The 25,360-nt window shown below is 34.1% G+C and overlaps 1 protein-coding gene across 2 annotated transcripts in view; it reads right to left on the bottom strand.

Annotated features, from left to right (window-relative positions):
• Nucleotides 1-25,360, bottom strand: part of Rit2 (Ras like without CAAX 2) — a 337,785-nt gene that overhangs the window by 211,064 nt on the left and 101,361 nt on the right. For both annotated transcript variants that reach the window (XM_047526662.1, XM_047526661.1), the window contains one exon: nucleotides 6,115-6,188. In XM_047526662.1, coding sequence (XP_047382618.1) covers nucleotides 6,115-6,188 — 74 coding nt within the window. The remainder of the gene's footprint in view (nucleotides 1-6,114; nucleotides 6,189-25,360) is intronic.

Raw genomic sequence — 25,360 nt, forward strand, 5'->3', positions numbered from 1 at the left:
CACCTTATATCTGACCCTAATATGAAATAGATTCAGAATGAGAAACTGATAATCTCCCTTGTTACAAGAGAGTTTATAAATAACATATGAACTTTATTTTATGTGTTTTTTGGACATGTTGTTCCTAAAAAAATCACTTTTGTTTTATTTCTGGTTTCTGGTTGTGTTCCTTATGGTAGCTTGCTTTCCTTGTTTGCATAATTAAATCACAGGAACTTTTAGAGCCTCTTCATTAGAGAAGGAGAGTTAGTAATTTGCTTATAGTCTGGATGACTATATAAGTCATTATACAAACCAGAGCAGTTTTGAGTGAAAGGCAGTGCTAAAGATAGAAATAGCAAGCTTTAATTGCTGTACAGCAGGTGCCAGTACCAACCTGAAATATCCTTGAAAAATCAGAATCCATGGCCATTCTATTTACGTTAATAGTGAGTTGTTTTCAAACCTCTCCATCCAACCCAATGGGTCACCGTGACCTGACCCATTTTCCCAAGACCAAAGGAGATGATCAAACTCTATCAATTCAGGACATGAGTTTGGTTGTGAACATATTCTGTCTTTTCATATTTAGATGTAGATTTGTTGATTCTTTCAATGGCAATTCTTTTATTAGTCTGTACTTCAGCTATATTGTTAAGTGTTCTTTAAAGATGCCTTGCACTTTCTCCTCACAGAGTTATGACTATATGGCAAGCCATGCAGATAAAGATGTATTTCTACATCTAGAATAGTTCCTTAAAATATGTCTTACTTCTAGAGGAGCTAGATCATACCTACATGATATCATTTGAGAAGAACCTGAAAGAGATATCCATGTTAAGATTATGTTACAGGAACTCTGTTTTAGAGTCAGTGTTGGGTAGCTAGCAGTAAAGTGAATCCGTTGGAGTGGGAAGTAAATGGAAAGAAGAAATCTCTACCCTTTTGTAGCACCCAGTTGACAAAGCATCAAACTGAACCAAGTTCTCAGCAAATCCAAGACTGACGAGGTTAAGATTCACCTTCTCATAACTTTCAACTCTAATGTGGTGTTACTGATTGACTTAAGCACATTAATGTCTATCAAATAGTCAAAATTTTCAAAATGTAATGAAAAGTGACTGAGGAATTGGCATATGTGCATTGACCTAGGATGCAATTAGTGAGGAGCTGTCTAAAATATCCCTCTCATAGGACCACTTGATTATTTTGGAGCTTTGTAACCATTTGGGAACAATTTAGCCCAAGTTTCATCTTCTAGGACCCTAAAATATTCACAATCACTTGTGGAATGTGATGATTCCTAAAAAAAGAGTCATGTCCTAAAGAATTCTAAAGATAGGCCACAAACGTAAAAATAAAAGATAAATAAAAAGCTTAAGGCTAAAAAGCAATTAAAGCTTTCAGAGAAGAATAATGTACAAATCAGGCCAGAGGTAATGCAGAAAATCACAGTTTTAAATCTGAAAGACACCTTAGAGATCAAGTTTAATTCTTTCATTTCACAGATGAGTAAATTAGGGTCAGATGGGCTGAGGAACCTGCTTTGACTGCAGAGTTGGTTAGGGGATGAACCAAATAAAATTACAGCTATGTTGTTCCAGAATGACTTAATCCAGGCACTATCCATGTTTGCGATGATGCGTAAGTCTAGGAAGTTTCAGTGGCTGGATTTCATGGAATGTCTCAAAGAGATAACTGGTGTTTTTGGAGAAAAATTACTTTTAGTACTTCTTATGTGGATGAGTATGATTTAATACAGTTATAATTAAATTGAACTTCCTACACATATTTTCTTGGAGTTTCATTTAAGAACACTTGCAACTTCTATTTTAGATTTAGCTATATTAGAAATCTGAGATAACCCCTTAGCAAAATTTGCATACTCCACTATAATCTTCATTCTAATTTGCTGCAAAATTTAATTAGCACATCCACACTGCCCCAAACCACAAGCATTTTGAGGGCAGAGACTCTATTTTATCTTGCATTTTCTTGATCTGTGGCAGTCCTTGGTACATACTAAGGGATTTCATAAGAGAAATGAAAAATGAAAGAGCTTGAGTGGAAATATGGATGGTTTCTAGTCACAGCTAGATCTAGAGCTTGCTGTACTGCCATAAAGAAGCCACTTAAATTCTATGAAACTTAATTTTTCCATTTATAAAATGAGTAATATAATATTTCAAGAGATTGGTCAAGGATCAAGAGTAAACTACAGAAAGGAAATTTTTAGCTCATGGCAAGAAAGCATACTAAAAATTAAAGCTTTCCAGAGGCTATCTATTTTCAGCAGAATTCCTGAACAATGGAAGGACTCAAATGTAGGCTAAAGGAGCACTTAGATGGAGAATTAGCATTGAAAGAGAGAATTGCAAGCCTGGAAGAATGCTGGGGTAAAACCCCTTTCCAATTTGAGTTTTGATGATGTTCAACCTTTCTTCCATGGTACTATTGTAGCACTGCAAGTTCATATATATAGCATGGGGTGCTGCCGGGCATCCCCCTAAATATGGCACCTTGAGAAATTTATACAAGCAGAAAGGTCTTTTTGACTTTCTCTTGTCCCCTGTTTTAAAAACCTTCATAAGACAAATGTCCAGCCCTAAATTAAGTGAGAAGGAGTGTGGCAGAGTCCAAAAAGAATCTGAAGAACTGGCCTAGCTAAGTTGATTACAGTTTATTTCTTAGGTTACACATACTTTTAATCTAATGGTGTTTATCATGGGTGTCTATTCTGCATCAAACTTAAGCATAAAATACCATTTTTCCTGGATCTTTGATCTTTCTTCATTCTGTGAAGCTCCTGTATCTTTTAAGATCTTGCTTTAAAATTGTGGTTATGCTTTCCTTTTCTTAATCTTTCTTTTGTTTTGTTCTAGGAGCCATGAGACTTGCCATAGGTAAAACTTTTTCTCCATTGCAATCATAAACGTGAAACAGGTGGGTACTTGGCTTCCATTATTGCCTCCAAGAGGACAGTCACTTCACTTCTTTGTATAACAATGTATGTATTCTAGGTGGTTACTTTAATAATAGCTTTTCTATCTACCCCTTGGGTTTATTGTAAGAATGCTAAATTTCAACAAATATGAAAATCAACAACACGCTAAAAGCAAAAACATGTTATTATTAAAAAAATATTTCAATGGTGTTCTCTCCTATCCCCTGCAGGGTCATAGTTCTGTTAAATCAACTGTATAGACCACCTCCTCCCTGCATAGATTTAATAATAGTTTGGAAGGCAGCATATCACCATCTGTTTAGCCTTATGTACTTCTGACTGTTTGGCTGTAATTGATACTTACTTTGAAAAATATTTAATGATACACAAATTTAATCGCTTTATCATTTTAATTGTGTGTTTGCAAGTATCTCAGAATTACCAAAGCAGAGTATCTTAAATTTATCTCTCACCCATTTACCCATAGCTAGGTGGATAGACCATCTGAGCTATATTGAACTTAAAAAGGCTTTACTAATATGCCATATTGATCCATTATTTCCACAACAATGCTATGTGACAAATCACTTCAAACTTAAGGTCTTAAAACAATAGGTGCTTATAATTTCTCTAGTTCGTAATCTGTGTAGTGTTGGAGCAAGCCTGCTTCAGGTCTGGGAAAACTAGGCTTTGCTTCTTTCTTTGGGGTAGTGTTAGGTCTGCTCCGTGTTTCTTCATTTTCTGTAGACTGAGAGGAGAGTTACCTGTATAACGTACTTTGAGGAATAGCAGAAACCCCCTTAATACCTCTATAGACTTTAACCCCAAATTAGTGGGTTTTCTCAACTGCCTACCTTTCATTGGCTTAACAATGACAATGTTGGGCCAATTGTCAATGGGAAAGAGAAATATTTACCATTACATTAGCACCATGACTGGGACCAGGTAAGTCTACACAAATACTGTAGGCCAAATGACTCTTTGACAAGTGAAGGATTTCACTTTCTACATATGCTTAATTCTGGTTGGTATTTCTAATAATTCAACTTTGCTCTTTCCCAGGGTAGCTTTTTCAGTTGACAACTTCAGTCATTGGAAAAACCTACTGAAATGTAGCTTTTTCAATGTTCCTTCAATTAAGCCTCCAATTCCCCTGAAAAACAAATGTACTTTGCTTTAGATAAGGTAGGCTTTCAAATAATTGAAACAATTTTTCTATTGTAAATATCCCCCAATGGTTTCATCAATCTTTTCACCTAAGTTCATTGTCTGAATGTTCCCAGAAACAAATGAGTTTATTAATATATTGATTTCAGATAGTCTTCATATAACCCATGAATGTATGAATTGACTACTTATTTCTAGTGACTTGTGCATTATCAATATTCCAATTTCTGCAGTTATATTTTTAAGTAGTTACATAAATAGGTGAAAAAAATGAAATATATTTAAAATTATTAAGGTCTTTAAGGACAAAGGAAAATAATATAGTGAAAACCTGTGTATTCATGATTTTCAACTATTAATAACTTTTTACATTCAATCAGAACTTTAATAAAAGATAAATCATTGCCGGTATAGTTGAAGTTTATTTTGTATTGCCCCATTTCCCAACTTCTTCTCTTTCTCCAAAAGAGGTAACCAGAAAGATAACCACTAGCTTAAACATTTTATAAAAGTGCATCATATCCAAGGCCACAAAGTAAAATTCTAAATCCATCAAATTATCAATCTCCTGCAGATTACATTCTTTACAAGATTAGAAATCAATAGAAAATAAAAAATAAAAACAACATGTGTATGTGAAAAGAATGTTTATTCTTGTATTGGATAGAACATTCTATTTGGGTTAAATGTGTTTTCAAATCTACCATTGTACTATTCCTTGACCCAACACTGATTGACAGAGATGAATTAATACTTCCCATTGTATTTGATTTTGGGCTTGTAATTTTGTTCTTTACAGTCCTCTCCATTGCTATTAATATTATAGATTATAATTTGAAACTATTTTTGATGATTTTTTTCATTACAAACTAGAACTTTTATAGTCCAGGATACTGTTTGCATAATATCTCTTTTGCCTGGTATTAATACAGGTATGGCTGTTTTAAGTTTGGCTGTTTTTAACTTACTTTTGGTCTTAGGTATTATTATTGTTTGTTTTTGGTTTAGTGGGGTCGGAAATCAAACCCAGGGCCTTGTGCTTGCTTGGAAATTGCTCCACCACTGAGCTACATCCCCAGCACTGTTCCATTATTTGATTTGCCACTTTTTTCTATCGTTGTGATTCTTTTAAACCAAATATAAGTTAGTCATAGTCTTTCATTTATTACAATAGTGATAATACTTGTCTACCCTAGGAAAGAGATCTGTTTTCATTTATTTTGATATCTGATAGGTTTATGTTTCCATGTCCACATTATATACATATTTCACCTAAATTTTTTTTTCCTTTCTGCCTTATATGGCACCGAAATTTTTATTGTGTTCCTCCTTTTTTCTTCAGCTCATTTTTAAGTTGTATGGTATGTATCTGGCACTCGATACATGGGTTTGCATTTTTAGCATGCTTATTTTGAACACTTGAAGTTAAATAAAACATCTACCCTCCTTGTAAATACTATAAGAACTTTCTCTTCCTCATATTTTACTTACAATTGTTGTAGTACTTTAATTATATATTTTTTAACGTCACCTAAATTACTCCTCTTCCTCTTTCTCTTCTTCCTCCTCCTCTTCCCTACAGGTTTTTGGAGGAATGTATTAGGTTATGCTAAACATTGCTTACATCACTGAACATATCTCCTTAGCCTTGATCCCATACACTGTGCAAAATAAAATTTCCTTTTTAAATAATCTCCTGAAGTTCTCTAATGAAAATCATTTTCAAAGCGGGATCTATAATAGTTTTGTGTGTATCTGAGGAAAAATAATGAACAATTTTGTTAATTTTTATGATTTCATTGACACTTTACATGTACACTTTTATATTTATAAAATTGAGGAAATTTTAAAATATTCTGGATGCTAATTAGTAATACATCACATTTTCATGCCCATTTTTTTATGTTTAATTTTTTATTTGTATTGCAAATTTGTTCTCTTGTTTGCATATACTCATCTCATATATATGAGATTAAAGCCTTCAGTTGTCTCAGTGACTGGAGAAGCTGAAGTGCATCACCTACCTGGCCAGCAGTGTCCAAGATGTCCAGATAAGCTGGCTCATTGTCAATCCTAACCTGGGTCTTATAAGCATCTTCTGAAAAACACAAGACAAAGTTTATATTCAAATATATTCAGCAGAAAGGCCATGATTAATTTTTAGATTTCATAACAAAGAATTTCTAAATAAGTTACTAAGTAAGAGAATCAGACACACTATCCAAATAAAGTAAGCAGATTGAGAAGGGAGGAACACAATAAAAATTTCGGTGCCATATAAGGCAGAAAGGAAACAAAAAATTTAGGTGAAATATGTATATAATTACCTTGATATGTATATAATTATGTATATTTATGTAATAAATATGTATATAATTACCTTGATAACAATCATTGGGAAAAGTCCTTCAATTCTTTCTAAACATGAGTCACAGACTCACATCCTAACCTTATAATGGTAAATCACTAAAAAGTTTTCCTAGGAAACAAGGAGTAAGGCAAAAGATTCTGGCTTTCATTACTTTTATTTAACAGAGTACTGAAAATCCTAGTCAGATCCATTAGGTATGAAAGAGGAAAAAGAAGGAATCAAGTTGGAAAGGAGTAAAATTATATTTTCACAGATAACATGATCTTACATGCAGAACACCCTAAAGATTACACAAAAACACCCACAGGCACACACATTATAAATGAATTTAAGTTGTAGAACACAAACCAATGACAGAAGTCGTGTTTCTGTACACTAAAAATGAACAGACTGAATCAATAAATCAATTCCAAAAATCAAATAGGAATATACTTAATTGAAGGTGTAAAGACTTAAACAAAGAATATAAAATGTTGCAGAAAAACAGTAAAAAGATGTTGTGAGTTTTTGGTTTTGAAGATTTAATATTACTAAGATATTAATACTACTAAGGTGCTAATATTACACCCAAAATCTACAGATTTGATTCAATTCCTATAAAAATTCCAATTACAAAAATTGAAAAAAATCCGTAAAAAATCATATGGAACCTTAAGGCATATACAGTACAAATAATTTCAAAAGAAGGACAAAACTAGAGTTTATACTTCCCAACTTCAAAACTTAATACAAAACTACAGTGGTCAAAACAGTGTGGTACTTGCATGAAAACAACATACAGACAAATCAGCCTAGAGAGCCTAGAGATAGATTGTAGCACACACAGTCCACTGATTTTCCATAAGGGTGCCTGAAAGCACTCGGAAACCACTCCAGACGTGGGAACTCAAGCAAGAGATTTTTATTAAGCAGACAGGTAGGGTGTCTGCCCACAGGGTGAGAGAGAGAGAAAATGAGAGAAAGAGAGAGAGAGAGAGTGTGTGTGTGTGTTTGTGTGTGAGAGAGAGAGAGAGAGAGAGAGAGAGAGAGAGAGAGAGAGAGAGAGAGCCCATGAGCTCAAGAGTGTGTAGGAGAGAGAGAGAATGGCGGGGGAGCTATTCTTAAGTAGTGGAATTGCTTGGGCTAATAACAATGGGCCAATGACTGGCGAGGAGGTTTGGGGGCTAACAATCTGGACCAATTACTGGTTAGGAAGTTCTCCAGCTAACAATCTGGGTTGTAACGTAGTGTAGAGGAGGGAGAATAATGGCCCCAGCAAAATAGCAGATCTTATGCCAATAGTACCAAGACCAAAACCAGTAAATGAGAAGGATAAATTTGAATATCCAAATGCAAAAAAGAATGAAGTGGACTCATTTTTACTACATATAAAAATTAACTCAAAATAGAACAAAGACCTAAACGTAATAAAGAAACCTATGAAACTTTTAGAAGAAAAGATAGAAAAGCTTAATGACTTTGTGTTTGACAATTTCCTACATACAACACTAAAAGTACCAGATACAAAATTCAAAATGGAATAAGGTTTGAATCCAAAATATTCATATAAATGGAATCGCAAAATAGAGAGCCATCTGCATCTGACTTCTTTCACTTGGCATAGCAAGACTCTCATGTTTCCTCAGCAGCTATACCATAATCAGTTGTTCATTCATTTTTATTACTGGATAATATTCTAAGAACCATCTGTGGATGACTGCCAAGTTATTGTCACTGTGAAGATATGAGCAGGGTTCTCCTCTACTGTCCATCTTGCTAACATCACACTGCAATTTACAGTCTTTCTTTTTTAATGTAAGCATCTAAGTTTTGGATTGTTGTGATTTCATCTCCATTGATCTCTAAGTATTTTCTAATTTCTCTAGTGATTTCTACCTTGACTCATAGTTGTTTGGGAAGGTAGTCTTTAATTTCCACATATTTGTAAATTTGTCAGATTTCCTTAGCTGTCACTTTCTAGTGTCATTCTTTTGAGACTGAGAAAGATACTTGGTATGATCTTAACCTTACTTCCTACTTAACACTTGGAAGATTAGGCATGTTTCCTGGAGTAAGTGCATTTGAGTTGAAGAGGAGTTGGAGGTAGGTGAAGCAAGGGAGGAAAAGGAAAAGGAAAGACAGAATACGAAATGGTCATGTTAAAGGCACAAAAACTTAAATGATTTCAGTGTTGCTAAATACTAGGCTTTAGAGAAGACATGTTGTTAAGAGATAAACTGGACTAACTCCTAAATACATTTAAAAAAAATGATATTTTGATTGAGACAGGTCAGGACTTCCTGGATTTAACTCTGACTCCACCACTACCAGTCAATTGTCTTTAGAAAAATTACCTTCTCACTCTAAAATGTAGAACTCTCACTTTAAAAAGTTACAATAATACTGATATTTAATTCATGAAGTTGTTTGGAGGATTCCGTGAGAGAAGGTCTGGAAGTCTTCAACCAGGGTGCTTGTGAGTAATGTTTAAAAAAGATTAAGTATGGCCATTGTTACTAGGAAATTTGAACTCTATTGCAATGCTATCATCAGAAGACCATTTTTGAAATGCTCACTCTTTGGGGGGTGGTATGTGGATTTTAAGGTGGCACCTAGTGGTATAGAAAGAAGATTAAATAGAAATTTAGAAATCCAGGTGAGAGAGAATAGACACATTTACTGAGATAGTGTCATATGAATTAAAAAAAATTTAATATATTTGCAAGATATTAGAAGCACTTAATAATTGATTATACGTGGAAACAAGGAAAAAAGAAAGTACAGGAAAAACCCTCAGATTTCTGGCATTAGCAGCTGAGCAGATGATTATGACGTTTCCTGAGAAAAGGAAGGCAGATGACCACAGGATCAACCTGGGTAATTTTGACTTTGCCAGGTCCATGGATCATCTGTGTGAGGACAATGGGTGGTTAGCTGCCTGGGTCTGAGCTCTGGACAGGACTCTTTAAGTCCCTTCATTACATACTTTATGTTCTTATTCAAACTAAACCTAACCTACATATTTCTGCATGTTTAAATGTGTAGAATGAGTGTATCTCATTAAACTGTGTTTAATGAGATACACTCATTAAACCTTCTTAGCCTGAACTTCAAAAACTCCTAGGTTTTGGCTGCAATCTGTGTTTTGCTTTCACCCACCATTTTTATTATAAGCAAGGAGCAAATGGAATCACTGTTAAAAGCTTTTAGAACACCACTGGATTTTGGCACAAGATGATAATTATTTACACTGCTGATTTTGAGCCACCAGTGGACAAATGAATTATTTTCAGAATCCCTTGATTTAGAAAGTGGTAACAAACACAGGAGGCATTTTTTCAATGCATAGTGCTGAGTACCTCCCACAAATCCATCTTTTGCTAGCTGTTGGAGATGTTGGAGATAGGAAGACTCTAACACACACACACACACACACACACACACCCCTGCGTGCTGCAGACACAGGGAGAAAGACAGACAGACAATCATGGTCTTGACTCTCAAGGTACTTATTCAATTATGGTGAGAGACATATATAAATACTTTTATACAATGAACTTTTTAGACTATAAAATTTATGTGGCAGAGATTCATAGACTCAAGGTAATTCATTCTTTATAACTGTGCTTAAAAAGGCAGAAATGTGGGAAGTATGACTTGGACAGTGGTCTATCTAGTATGGTTTCAGCAACCTAACAATTCTAAATCCACTCAACATTTGGCCAATCATACAAGTTTTCTATTTTCTATCCCACTAGCCTTTGAACTGTCAATGATCTTCTTCCTATTGAAGGGAAATCATGTGGAATTACTTTCAATTTTTTTGGAGGATACATAGGGTTGTTTTTCAATTTCATAGGAAAATAAGAAGAGTTACTCTGGAAAGGGTTCTGTGACCTGAGGATCACAAGTGAGTCTTTCAGATTTCAGGTTTGTTTATTTAAACTCAAAGCCCCAAAGAAGAGCCTCCTGAAGCCAGGGGCGTGCAGAATAATCAAGGCTAGAACTCGTCATGTGTTTATCTGATCCTTGGATAAGCCCAGCATCTGAAACATATATTAAATGAAAGCGTCTCTTGAGATCAGAAAACCCCTTCAAAGAGTCTTGATGTGAATTGGCTAGAAACTGAAGTCTGTCCCTGTATCCAAGAATTTTTTTCTCTCTTTTAAAAAGTGTCCATCAGAGTATACATTCCAGTGTGGGGAATCTAGGTCACCTGCCTGGCCTTCATAGAAACTAATTCCTTTCATTTCCTTTCCACAAACAATCTTTCTTTCAGTTTCCATTCATCCACACCCTTTGAGGCCACCCATGCAGAAATGTACTGTCAGAAATACTCTGTTGAATACATATAAACACTTCCCTGAATTTCAATCATCTGCCTATAGACCCAACCCCGAAGTGAGCTCATTTATCTTCCCAAGCAAAGAGGCCAAATGTACACAAAGCTTTATCAGGCAGAAATGGTAGCAGCTGCCTGCTGTATTCTTTGCACAGAAAGGCACAATGGGACAGCATTCCTGGAGGCATCTATCACCTTAAAATTCATCTCAACATATTCATGTTTAATTTGAGACCATTGATTCTCTTAGAGTATGTCTTCCTCACTTTCTCTCTCCAGCAGAATTTTACATAAAAGAAAATATTAAAGACCCATATTAAAACTTTGGATATGACTTTAAATAAATGTTGCAATAGCAATAAGTAGTTGCTATTGGCCAACTACTTAACCTTATTTGTAAGATGGAGATAATAGCACATACACATGAATACATAGGATTTCTATAAGGATCAACAAAAGTAAAACATGTGATATTGCTTTTGAAAAAATAAAGCACAGTTCACACTCTAAGTATGTTATGTTTTGATTTTCAGTATTTCAACCAATTAGCCAAACTATACAAAAGTAAATCACTTAGGCTATTTGTATTTACCTATGTATAACTATTTTCCCTAACCAATAAATCACAGAGGACTTGACAGAATGTATGTGCAATAATCATAAAATATATATACATTTTTGATTAATTTAAAATATGTAAGGTGTTCTGGGTAATTTCCCCACCAAAGTAATTTATTTAATTTCTTTCCAGAACAACCATATGCATTTAAATTATTTTAAAACATTTTCCTTTCAATGTAAAATTGGGGGTAATTTAAATCCATAAAATGCATATAACTTAGAAAAATACCAGAAAGTTATTATTGAATTTTCACTAGATGACTTTCAAAAATCTTGAGATAAATGAATGCTTTTAATATAACTTATTCTATATCTGAAATAATTACTTCATATTTCAGTGAAGCTATTTTTCTATAACTGAGCTAGTACATATGTCTAAGCTATTAATGGTTGACCTGATTTTTAAAAATGCAATAAATAATACAAAGACTCAAATAAGAAGTTTATAAGAACTTCTCAGAGGATCACTTAAACAAATCAACTCTATTGTACATTCGTGCAGGTGTTTGTGCATATACATAGAGCAAAGTGTCTGGTATCATAGTGTACTGGACATTTTTTCTTGAACAAAAAGTTAAATTGTGGCTGACTTAGCACTGACACAAATCTAATGTACTTATCAACATATGTATCAGCAATAAATTCAAAACACATCTGAGTCTATAATAGGTGCTGCACACTCTGATGGCGGAGTCTACAAGGTCAAAAACGTTGTCATCAGTTTCTACCCACATTTAGTTTATATTTTGGGGAATTACATAAAAACAGGCAATTTCACAGGCAAGTTTTAACAAGTGCTATAACGGAAACACTTAGAAATGTGCTTATTTAAAGAGATAGCAATGGACATTCAGGAACTGATATTGAGCTAGGTGAGTCCCAAGGTATAAAGTAGAAAACAGTTTGGAAGAGCAAGACTGGGATGCTAGGAAGAGAGGATGTTGTGTAAGTACTGATGTAACATCCACCACACCCCTAACCTAACTCTCAGTGAAATATTGTAAGAGTATAAGTGCTTGTTGACTGTGAAAATGTTTTTGAAAGTTGGCAGAATTGAGCTTGCAGCATGACTCAAAGTGAACAAGACATGCTTCCATACCAAAATACTAAATGCTAAAGACAAATGTGCTCAAGAATATCAGCCCAGGAAATTCACAGAAATTATGGGTCTGAGCTTGGATTTTTTTTCCCTAGACTGTAATATTGAGAGTATAGTCCAGTTTATTTAGGTCGGTGAGGAATAGGGTCTCCCCAATGCCTTAGGAACATAACAATTGAATCTTTTCTCTAGACATGTGAACAAACATAATGGAAAATTTATTACTTTACAGTCTTCTGGAGATGGACATGGTCCGTGTCATTGTTCAGGGAAGTCTGATGCCAAAGTAGCCAATCACATACATTCTGGCCTTGCAGATGCTCTATTTAACACCATGTTTGACACAATGCCTATGTCCCTGTTCTTTTCTTTAGTAGGGCTTATTGTAAACATTAAATTCAATGAGGAGGTGCAAGCTAGAGCATGTCCTTTGGAATTGCAGGACTCCACAAGGAAGTTTGCCTGTGCAGAGGTCATCATTAAAAGATGACATTCTAAACAATGACTTCTTGAATCAAAGACAAACATATGGAAAAAATGATGTTTGTAGTCGTCTTCTAGAGTTCTGCCAGATAGAATGTGCTTCAATACAGACTATGTCTTCACATAAATCAAAATAGTAGGGAAATTGTGGAAGTTAAAGAGTCCTCACCTGATGCATACCCAAAGATTGCAAAGTACCAGCAACATGGTGTCCACAGATAATACATGAGAACCTCTAGTGGCAGAGGTGCAATTTATAAAAAGACTGCTTTTTCTGGAAAGATAGCAAGCAATGTACTTTTCCCTACTATTTCTGCTATGTGCAACTTAAAACCATAGTATTACATATAAAACAAATATAAGAAGACTGAAATGTGGAGAGGAAAAAAATATCTGAAAACTTCAAGACCTGGAGACAACATGATAGTGAACTACCTGAATTTTCTTTTTGTATCATATATTTCAGATTTGGAGTTGAAGAATCTAGCAACCTGCAAACATCAATGAATGTAATAAGAATAAAGTGTAAGAGGAGGAGGAGGAACAGAGACAAAAGACACAACAAAATAAAGTGCATGACAGGAAACAATTAGGTTATTATCACCCCAAAAAGAACCAATTCACAATTGTTCATAAAATGAAAAAGTAAGGTGTAAACTGAACGAAACACATGAAGTACTTCTGTGCTAAAATGCAATATTAATGAAATAAATCATAATAAGTTTAAATAAATATTTTTTTCATACCATTTTCATGGATAGAAGATTCAATATATTAAAGATGATGATTTTCTCTAGAAGTTATGTAAAGACTTAACAAAAGTCCTATTAAAATCACAGAATTAATTTGGGTAGGTGTAACCATATATATAATATTTTGTAAAATGGGAAAAGAAATAAAATAGCTAGTATAGTTTTTAAAAAGAAAAAAAATAAAATAGGAGAGATTAATTTATCTGATTTCAGAAGTTATTTAGAACAGTAGTAAATACAATATAATAGTGACAAAAATTTAGACACAGATTAAGGACACCAAACAGAAATTACAGAAATAAACCTATACAAATATGATGGATCAAATTTTGACAAAGGTAATAAAAAGGAAGAAATAAAGCATTTTCAACCAGTAGTATAGAAAAATCAAGCATCAATTGGAAAAATAAAAAACCAAAACCCTTGAGCTAAGTCTGACACCTTCTACACAACCTATAATGGATCACAAATTTCAATTAAAGTTTAAAACTATAATACTTTTAGAAAAATCATAGGAGGAAATCTTCAGAATGTAAAGTTTTTATAAGCATATTCTTAAAATGAAAAATTGAAAATTGCATCCTATCAAAATTTAAGAGAAATTGTTTTTGTTTTATGAAAGATTACATTAAGAGAATGAAAAGATACGTTAGAGTGGGAAAATAAAGCACTCTTAAAACTTTGCAGCAAAAACAAATAATCTGATTAGAAAATAAGCAAAAGAACAAGACGAATTTCACCTAATTCTACACACAAAAGAGAAATGATCCCATGAAAACTTGTTCAACATTATTAGTCTTAAATAAGGACAAATTCAAAACCCAATGAGATACCATTATATACCAGCAGAATGATACAATTAAAAATGTTGAAAACTTCTAATTTTTTTTTAAAGATTTGGAAAATTGAATTGCTCAGACATTTTAGTCAAGGCATATATGGTACGGTTTCTCTAAAAAAGTTTGATATTTTTGTTAAAAAATGTTACACATGCACTTCCACACAAAAAAGCAATTTTACTCTTGGGCATTTATTATAAAGAAATTAAGACTTATGCTTACACAAATGCACACCAAAAATAATGCTCCCCAAATGCTATAGTAGTTTTATTCAAAATAGAAAAAAATCCTAGAAACATATTAAGTATCTTTTAATGAATGAACAGTTTTACAAAAGGTAGAGCAATCACATCTGAGAATACATACTCAATAATAAAAAAAAAAAATGGGATATTGATACTTGCCATAACCTGGGTGAATCTCCAAAGAGTTATTCTAATTGAAAAAAGCCAATGCCCACAAGATTACATGTTGTATGATTCTATTTATGTAATATCCTTAAGTGATAAAATAATAGATGCAGAGAACATACCAGTGGTTGCCAGGAATCATAGAGGGAGAAGAGTGTGACTTTAAAAGCCAACATAAAGGATCCTTGTCATGAAAATGTTCTGTATCTGGAATATCAGTATCAGCATCCTAGTTATGACACTGTACCACAGTTTTCAAGAGGTTACCATTGAGGAGAAATGGACCAAGTAGGAGCACTCTGTATTACTTTTTAAAACTATATATGGATCTTTAATCATCAGAAACTGAAAACACTAATGAGAGAGTTTAATATCCACTATGTTTAGAATATTTTTTCAAAATCCCAAGAAACACATTAGCAAACAAGGCATAGAAGGCAGCTTGTTTTCTCCAATACTAAGTCTAAATGAAACTTAAAGCAAGCATCATGACCAAAGAAAAGAACAAAATCATTCTCTTCAAGACTGAATTCAAGATAGGAATATTCAGTATCGATAATTTTATGCATACAACGAGGGTAGCTTTTACATGTTCATCGAAGCAAGAAACTAGTTGATAGGGAAAAAAGGGGAAAATGTCACTATTCATGAAAACTCTAGTTATGTTGAAAATTTAAGAAAGTATAGAAAAAAAGATTAAATACATGAAATTTACACATCTAAGAAAGTACAGAAAATTAGATTAAATACATGAACTTCACACATTTCTGGCAACAAAATCAAATAGAAAAACCTATTTTATTTCTATAGACAAGCAAAGAGATAGGAAATTAACAGTATATTTACCATTACATCAAAAACACCAAGTATCAAAGAATAAATCTTACGAAATTTTTGAAGACTTCTACTTAGGAACTGTAAGATGATATGAGAAAAACTAAAGATCACTTTAATGAAGTGGAAGTATATGTAATATTTATGAATTAGAAGATTCTATATTGCTATGATGTACATTTGCCCTTAATTGATCTATAAATACATAGAAAGAGACTTAGGGGTGGGGGCAGATATTCACCAACTGATTGTAAATGTATATAGAAATGAACAGGGTAAAAATAGTTGAGCTAATAAAACAAACTTTATAATTTATTAAGAGTTACTCTCAATCTACATCAATTAAGAAACTGTGATATTGGCATATGGATAGAAAAATAAACAGAATGCAAATCCACACACTAATGAATATTTTTTGTACATGATAGTGTTGGCATTTAAGGATAAAAGGATATATTTTCAATAGATGGTAGGTTTGTCAATTGTACATAAATATTGAAAATAAGGAAATGTGACTGCTACCTCACAGGATACACAAAAAATAAATTCTATCTGAATTGCAAATATAAATATTCAAATCAAAGCAATAAATCTTCTAGAAGGTAATATAGAAGGACATCTGTCTTACTTTAGTAGTTAAAACTTTTTACAAACACAATCTACAAAATAAAAGATTAACGAATCAAAATGTATTCATTAAAATTGGACTACATGGAAATGAAAAATTTGGTTCATTTAAGACATTATTGACTCAATGAAAATGCAAGCCATATTGTAGATTAAAATATGTATAACAACAAGAGGCTCATATTCAAAAGATGTTAAGCATTCCTACAAATTCTTCAGGAAGTGGAAGCGTCTGTAGTAAAAAAAGTGGGCACGATATTGAGAGCTTTGTGGTTATTGCTTGTTTTCATTTTTGGTGTGTGGTTGTCTGTGTTTTAAATTACTTATAGTTGAAACTGTGCTGACCTAGTGCAAATATTTCTTTTTCATTCATTATGACATTTAATTATCATTATAAGCCTGACAATTCAAAGAAGAAATATGAATAGTCAAAAAACATATGAAAAATGTTCAACGTCTCTAGCAATTATAAAAATGCAAATCAAAACTACACTGAGATTCAATCTTTCCCCAGTCAGAATGGCAATTATCAAGAATACAAATAGCAATAAGTGTTGGTGAAGATGTTGGGGAAAAGTTTCACTTATACATTGCTGTTAAGACTACAAATTGGTTCAGCCACTCTGGAAAGCAGTATGGAGAATCCTTAGAAAACTTGGTATGGAATCTCCATTTGACCCAGTTATCCAACTTTTTAGTATATAACCAAAGGAATTAAAATCAGCATGCTACAGTGATGCAGCCACTTCAATGTTTACAGCACCTCAATTCATAATAGCCAAACTATGGAACCAACCTAGGTGCCCTACAACAGATGAATGGATAAAGAAAATGTGATATGTATACATAAGGGAATATTACTCAGTTTTAAAAAAGAATGAAATTATGGCATTTGTCAGTAAATGGATGCAGCTGGAGAATATCATGCTACATGAAATAAGCCAGTCCCCAAAAACCAAAGGCAGAATGTTCTCTCCGATATGTGGATGCTAACCCACAATAAGAGATGGGAAGATTAGAAGTTCACAGGACTAGACAAAGGGGAATGAAGGGAAAGGAACAATAATAGATCCTAATTGGAACAAGTTATTCTACGTATGTATAATATGTCAAAGTACACTCTACAGTCATGTACATCTAGAAAGAACAAATAAAAAAAGTCATCTGAAAACGTGAAAAAAAAATTAAAACCATCCATTTCTTTAAAAAAAAAATAAAAGAAAATTAAAGGTCAGAGAAGTTATATATACATATAACTTATCTAATTTAACAAGACTTGTAGAGAGTTTAGTTTGAATCCAAAGTCTTAACTATCATGGAGAAATTTATAATTTCTGCTTTCTAGAATATGTATTAAAAATGATAGACACTAGGAACATAAATGAAGCCAGAATTAAGGACAGGTAGTTAGTGTAGAAATAGGGGATGGGGTCAAATCGAGGAAATGAAGCCATTAAGCCATCTGCCTCTGGAAGTTGGAGAGTGTTCCTGGAAGAATGGAATGTCAAGGATCTCCAGAGTCCATTGATTACCAAATTTACCTGCCTTTATCAAGGACTGCCTTTATCAAGGCTGCTAATTAATGCCCCCTGGGCCCTTGCCTGGCTGAATCACCTTGGCCCTCCCCCTGCCTATCACTTCTCACTTTATGCAAAACCAGGCCTAGTCACATAGGCAGGAAGGAGAGATAAGGGGGGAGTGAACTGGAGAACAAAAGAGACTTTAACCTATAAAAGATGTAGGGTACCTCACTTCTTGGGACTTTAGAACATCAGCCATGGCCCCCTTCTTCCTGCCGGGACAAGTCTGGATTATTACCTTTAAATAAAACCTGCTTAATATGCTTGCCTTGGCGTGCTTCTCTAGTGTTCAATCTTCAACATTAGAAGGAGCAGAACTCGTCACCTGTAAACAGCGGTATCATAAAGACCAATAATATCTGGTTCTGTCTTTTAAGGAAGGAATAAAAAAGGAATAGCAAATTAAAATCCTAACATACCGCTAAATGTTTAAAATAAACTGAATACTGCTTCTGTAGTAATGGTAACTTTCATATACTATAGGTGGAGTATACAATGGTACAACCAACTTAGACAACTGGTACTGTGTGTTGATCACACCCATAGCCTATGTGGTAGGTTGAGGTACTGGTTCCAGTTGTTTTCGCTGCAAATGCTTTTATCTACAACTTTGTCAGGGTCTCATAGAGGGTGAAGTGTACGTTCCTGTTATTTGGTTTCACTGTTGACTAGGTGACTTGCCTAGTGGAATGCTAATGGATGTTATTTGAACAAAGGAATGAAATATGCAGGTGGGATGTGGCTCAGGCTTTTTCAATTCTTCTATTGTCATGAGAAGGATAAGCCCTGGGAAGCCCAATGGTTTCTGAAGTAACCTAAATATCAATAGTAAGCAAAGACATTGGTACTTACCTACAGATATGAGAGAGACTAATAAAGGCTATTATTGTTACCACTCATATTTTGTGGCAATGGGTTATACAGCAAAAATCTACTAAACTACCTTATTAAAAATAATTTCACTTGTTAATAAATATGTGTACATGTACAGTACATGTGTGCATAAAAGGGTATGAATGAGAATATTTATGTCAACATTATCATGCTGTCCCTAAGCTAGGAGCAAACCTAAAGTACATCTATAGTAGGACATATAAATAAACACTAATGTGCTCATACAGCAGATTCTTTTTTGATATAAGATTTTTAAAGTACAACACAGACATATGGTTCAATCTTGAAGACACAATGTTGAGTCAATGAAGCAAGGCATAAGAGAATAAATGGCATATAGTTTATATTTTAATTTTCATAAAAACTAAAAACAAACATATTAAGCTATGCTATGTATGTGTATCAGAAAAAGCTTTCTTAATGAGGATGGAATTTCTTTGGGTATTTGTTCTAAATCACTTTGTAGATTTTTCAGTACTTGTATTATAGTTCACTTTGTAAAAAAAAAAAATTTAAAAGGCAATGCTAAAATTTACTCAACTGAAAGAAAGAAAATATCCAGTTCCATTGTTCTATTCATAGTTCTAACTCATGACAGCTAACTCTTCCAGTGATTTTCCCTTTTTCTTCTAGTCTCAATCAGTTTTATCTCATACAAGGATAAATTCTAGATATTTAGCTTTTATAATGAATAAACATAATTCCTGACAATGTTGATGAATATGGTTTATGGAGATCAAATATAGAATGATGTCAAAGAAACTTTCTGTCCCAAATACCTTATTGACCTGGCTTGATGCCCCAAATTCTACCCCTTCTTGCTTCATTCCCTGTGGTTAAGATAAGCCACTTAATTTCCAGGAACTTCCCATTAAAATGCAATAAAACTATAGAAGAGGTAAAATATTAAGCTATTATCAACCACAAACACCTTACACTAAGATTACTTTTGCACAAAATTAGCTGTCAGAAGAGAAAGCGGAAAGCAGGGTCCCCAGGGGATGATCAGCAAGGTGATAAAAAAGGAATGGTAGGAGACAGAACATGCTGAGAACAGTGTTGCGTACAGACTAGGAGAGCAGTGAGGGAATACAGGAGGTGCAGGAAGTGCCTGAGCTTCGAGGACTTCAGAGGGCTCTGTGTGGGGCAGAGAAGAGCCATGCATGTGTGGAAGAGAACTTTTCTGTTTTCTCCTCGAAAATGACAGCAAATGGAGGGATTTTGTGTGCCCCAAATATGCTGCTGCTGTAACAACCAACACCAGGTATATACCAAATTTTAGCATAAAGGAATATAATATATGTAATTCTAGGCTTGCTTCTATGAATCCTTAATTTGTTAGATTCTCTAAGGAGCATAGAAATGAAATATCCTGTACAGATGGAGGAAGAATTTCATTTTTGTTTTTGTTTTTTGAACAATGGGTTAGATCAGTGTTTCACAATCTTTTCTATGCATACAAATATCCTGAGGATCTTGTTAACATGCAAATCCTATTTCATTCTAGGTCTGGTGGGGGAATCTCTATTTTTAATAAGCTACCAGGTCATGCAGATGCTACTGGTCCACTACCTAAGGGACCATTCTCCTGCAGAAACTGAGAAATCTCCAAATCTGCAGCTACAAAACTAGACTCAGAAGAGCTGGTTGTACAGTTACAGACTGTACATCTGAAGACCTGAGAACCATAACTGGTTTAAGATCCCATCCACAGACAAGAGACTATTGATATCCCACTTCTTGCAGTTGGGTGACAGGGTTCCCTCCTACTCAACATTTTTATCTCCTTATGTCTTCAATTGATTGAACAGAGTCCATGCACATTAGCAAGGGCAATCTATTTACTCAGGCCTACAGATTTCAATATTAACCTCACCCAGAAACATACTCAGAATAAAGTTTGAGGAAATGTCTAGGCACCTCATGACCTACTCAGGTTTCGGCATAAAATTAATCACAACACATCCCTATGAAATCTTGATGAATTCACCCACTCAGAAACTGCTGCACTCTCTCCTATTTTTCTATAACACCCTAAGTATAGCTCTAGTAAAGTCACTTAATCATTCTATTCTAATTATCTTAGACTTAGTTATTTGAATGCATGGAATATGCCTCATTATCTTTGTACATGCATGTATTTTCTAGCATATGAAAGATGCATAATAGTAGTCAATAAATTCATTTTACTTTCCTATTACACTTTGTCTGGCACCTTCATTTTTTTTCCCAAAGGTGATAACTTATTTAATTTGCACAATGCAATCTGACTAACTTAACAATATGTCTACTTTAAATACAAAAATATTAAACTTTATATTCACATAACCAGTAGAGTGTGGTTGAAAGTCTAAACTAGGTCTATTAGATCTCAAAAGATACTCTCACTGGGGCATGATGGTGAATCCTTACAGTCCCCATAACTCAGAAGGCTGAGGCAGTAGAATTTAAATTTCAAGGCCATCCTTGACAACTAAGGAAGATTCTGCTTCAAAATAAAAAAAAATAAAACAGGGTGGGGACAGAACACTTTCCCCCAGAAAAAAAGCTGCTCTTAATTTTGCTAAAACAATTGTTTTCTATAAACTGATCAACTGAGTACAGAGGTTTACTTTTTGATGCTGTTTCTTAAATGAAGTGAGTGCATACATGACTCACAAATCTGGCTCAAATTTAAATCAGTGCTAAGATATAAATGAGAGCTGAATCTTTCCTCAATCTATACTTAGCAAACAAACAAACAAACAACAAAAAAAGACAGTGTCCTGAACAATTGCTCAATTTGTGGTCAAGTGGCATCTTGTGAAACCTACATTCCATGATTGACAGAGAAACAGCACTTCTTTTTGCCAGTCTTTCTTATATAGAGGGTATAGGTATGTGACCTAGGCTCTTCCGATCAGATAAATTCAAGAATTTAAATGTGAGTCAAATTAGGATGTCTGTGCAGAGTGTGTTTGAATTTCTGGAAAGATGACAAAGTATGGAAAACACCACTTCCATGCTCAGTAGTAGCAAACCAGAATATAATTTAGATCTGGATCAAAATGTGTGTCCTCAAAACTTTCTTCTCTGTATCCACTGGAGGTTATGGAAGCAATGTATACTTATGTTATTTCTAACTTGGGGCACTTTTAAATCTCCTAGAGAAGTGACCTCCCATACGATTTTACTTTTATTTGTTTATTTATTGGCACTGGGAATTGAACCCAGAGGCACTCCACCACTTTATATTTTTTATTGGGAGACAGGGTTCCCTTAAGTTGATGACGGTGGCCTTGAACTTGAAATTTTCCTACTTTTAGGCATGTACCACTCTGCCCAGCCCTCCCATATCACTTTAAAGAGAACTGAGCTCAGTCACTCTGTATACTGTCGTTCCTGTAGAAAGGAGTTTCCCCATATTCACCTCTGATGCCCTCCTCCCTCTTTAGGCTTCTCCACCATGTAACACATGGTTTTCTCTTCCTTCCCCACAGCATCAGTTCCCATTTATAGTCTGTGTGTCACCTTCAAACATCTGGTCTCCATTTACCTTTCTGCCACTCGGCAGGATCAGCCTGGTGTTTCACAGGTACGCAGTGGAGCAGAAGGCAGACAAGGAAACACAGCTGCCGATTATTTTTATAGTGCATTATTCACTCTTCAATTTCTTGCTCCCTTCTCTATCACCGAGTAGAGATCTGCCAAGTCTGGAGGCTGTGTCATTGGTGCAGGTTCTCTATACTTGCTTAGGGACTATCAACAAATCCTCACAGATATGAACCTTTTGATTTTTTGACTGTTCTCTCTCCTCCCTTTCCTGTTAATGCTATCACTGAATTTTGAAAGTAAAAAAAAAATGCTGAAGAAGCTAAATACAGGCATAAATAAATAATCTGACCTAGAGGTTTTGCCTGATTATTTCCTTTCTCCCTGTTTTTATGCCAGACAGACACAGCTAGTGATGTTAATACTATATCCCATATGTGTCTTCATGGATTTTAATTACTCATTCAAAAATATTTTGAACCCTTTCTTCATAGTTTACTCTGGGGTATAATGCTGGCAAAATTGGCATCATCAATGTACTCACATATTTATAAACTGAAGGAAGAGAACCTAAAATAACAGCAGGTAATAAATAGGGAAACACAATTTGATTAATCCAACTCTTGGGAAATGGGCAGTGACTCCAAGAGACATTCAACTAATATAGATGAGACCAAGCTATCTTCAAATTAGATTTAAACAGGCCAATCCTAAGGTTTATTGCATATTATTCTTCTCCCATACCCTCCACCTACTAATAGAGAAGGAGAAACAGAGAAAGATAGAGACAGAGGAGCAGAAAGAATTTCAGTGAAAACCAATTGAAACTTGTTCCCAATCCTCCAAGGTAGAATACAATGTAGCTTAGAGCAACAGGTTCCACACAGTAAATTTTCTAAACTTCCTTCCCATTACTCACCAGGATTCATCCTATGTTCTAATAACGCTGTTCCGTTTTGTGTTCTTTTCATAAACAGCATGTGTTCCCATGCCATTGTTTTCCCCAGGAATGAATTTTTGCATATCTCTATCATTAAAAATATTATTTCTCATCCTTAAGATTCAACCCAAATATTATCTCCGTGAAATTTTGACTGTCTCTAAAAAAATTAAAATATTTCTTCTTAATAATTCTAAATCATTTCATTTTATTTCTATAAGAACACTTAGCTCAGACTTAGAGATGTTCATGAATTCTCCTTATCCTTACTCCCTCTGTAGTCTTGACTCCTCTGTTTCTAAAACGCATTCCTCTTTCCTTCTAACTGTCAGAAGCACAGTATTATCTTTGCCCCACAAGCAAGACCAGGGTATATTGCTCTAACCAAACAAATACTCTTAGATGATGAATTCAATCTAACATTTTGGTATTAGGTCCTGAATTTTTTTTTTTTAAATCCTTGTTAGTGATTCTAATGTGCAACCAAAGATACGAATCATTGAACTAGAAGAGTAAGGGCATCAAACAGATGATATTCAATGTCTCAAGAATTCAAGCAAAGAGATGTAGAAAAAAAAGTTAATAAGTACTAACTGCTAAGTATACAGAGTGTGGGTACTCAGACTGAGTTGCAACTTTGCAAAAGGAATGTGCTAAAACTTAGAAGGCTTTCTGCCAGTCTATAATGGTATGTTAAGTTAACTTCTCTTCATTCTTTTGGGGAGAAATGATTTCACATATCATATAATAAAATGAAAAATTTATAGGACATTTACAAGGTAACAGATTGTAAATGTTAGATTACCGCAAACTGCTACTGGAGAAAATTTGCTGATGTGTAGGTACATCTAACTTGAAGTCCAGTTCTACCACGTAATAACTCTAACTTTCTTGACCTAGGTCTATAGTTGAAAGGTTTTTTTATAACTAAAGAAGAGAACAATTGTCTAACTAAATTTCTCTCCTTACCCCATTTCCAGATCCCAAAGAAAAAGATAATTTACAACTTCCTTAAAACAAAACCATGCTGCTACTTGCTAAATTCAGAAGGTTCTTTATTTCTAACTTAGTTCTTCTATATCTAAGATATCTTTGTTTATGCTATTATTCTTCCGTAGGTATTTAACAATAATTAAAATTATACACTTCACTAATTTGATCAATACATATTAATCTGACATTCAAAGTGCATGTTTACATTTTTTTAAATGCCAACACTTATGACCATATAAGTTGTATGACTACAACCCCAGAAGTTACATTTACCTTAAATTCCAATGCTAAAGAAGCTACCCAGAAGCAAGAAAAGCATAGTCTGTCTATGAGAAAAGAAGAGAAGTAATTTAGTCACTTATCAATGAGCACGGTGCATACACTTGTAGTTAGAGGAAGTATTGGGATATTCACTGGACAGGAGAGGGTATTTTCAATGGAGAGTCAGAATCAAACAGTCCAACTTGGCAAATTAAGTCAGTTCCAAGACACAGAGATGGCCCAGATAATTATAAAGAAATCTGAGTGTAGAAATTGGATAGGAATCAGTATTTGGCTCACGAGTGTATGGAGAATTTTATCAGGAGACTTGAACATTTTAATTTCTTTTCTTTCAAACTTTAGAGAAGTTAAGATTCACAAAAGATACAAAACACAATGTATCTGGAAAGAAGGTGAGAAAAGGAGGGGTATGATGTTGATGAAAGGCTAACATATCACAGCTCCTTGACTTATTTCCTCTTTTAGTAGAATTGCATTGAGAATCAAAAGATAAAACCAACATTTGTCAAGTGAGAATGAAATCCCAAGACGTGTGATTAGATGGGAAAAGAGTATTTGGCTACTCCAATGCAGCGAAAATCTCTTTTCTTTCTGATTAATGAAGTTTTAGGATTACAAGAGAATGTATGAATGACATTTGAATCATCACCATTCAGGAAGATGGACTTCAGATGGGTGTTTCACTTCAGTCTC

Source organism: Sciurus carolinensis, chromosome 15, assembly GCF_902686445.1.
Source record: "Sciurus carolinensis chromosome 15, mSciCar1.2, whole genome shotgun sequence".
Taxonomy (NCBI): Eukaryota; Metazoa; Chordata; class Mammalia; order Rodentia; family Sciuridae; genus Sciurus; species Sciurus carolinensis.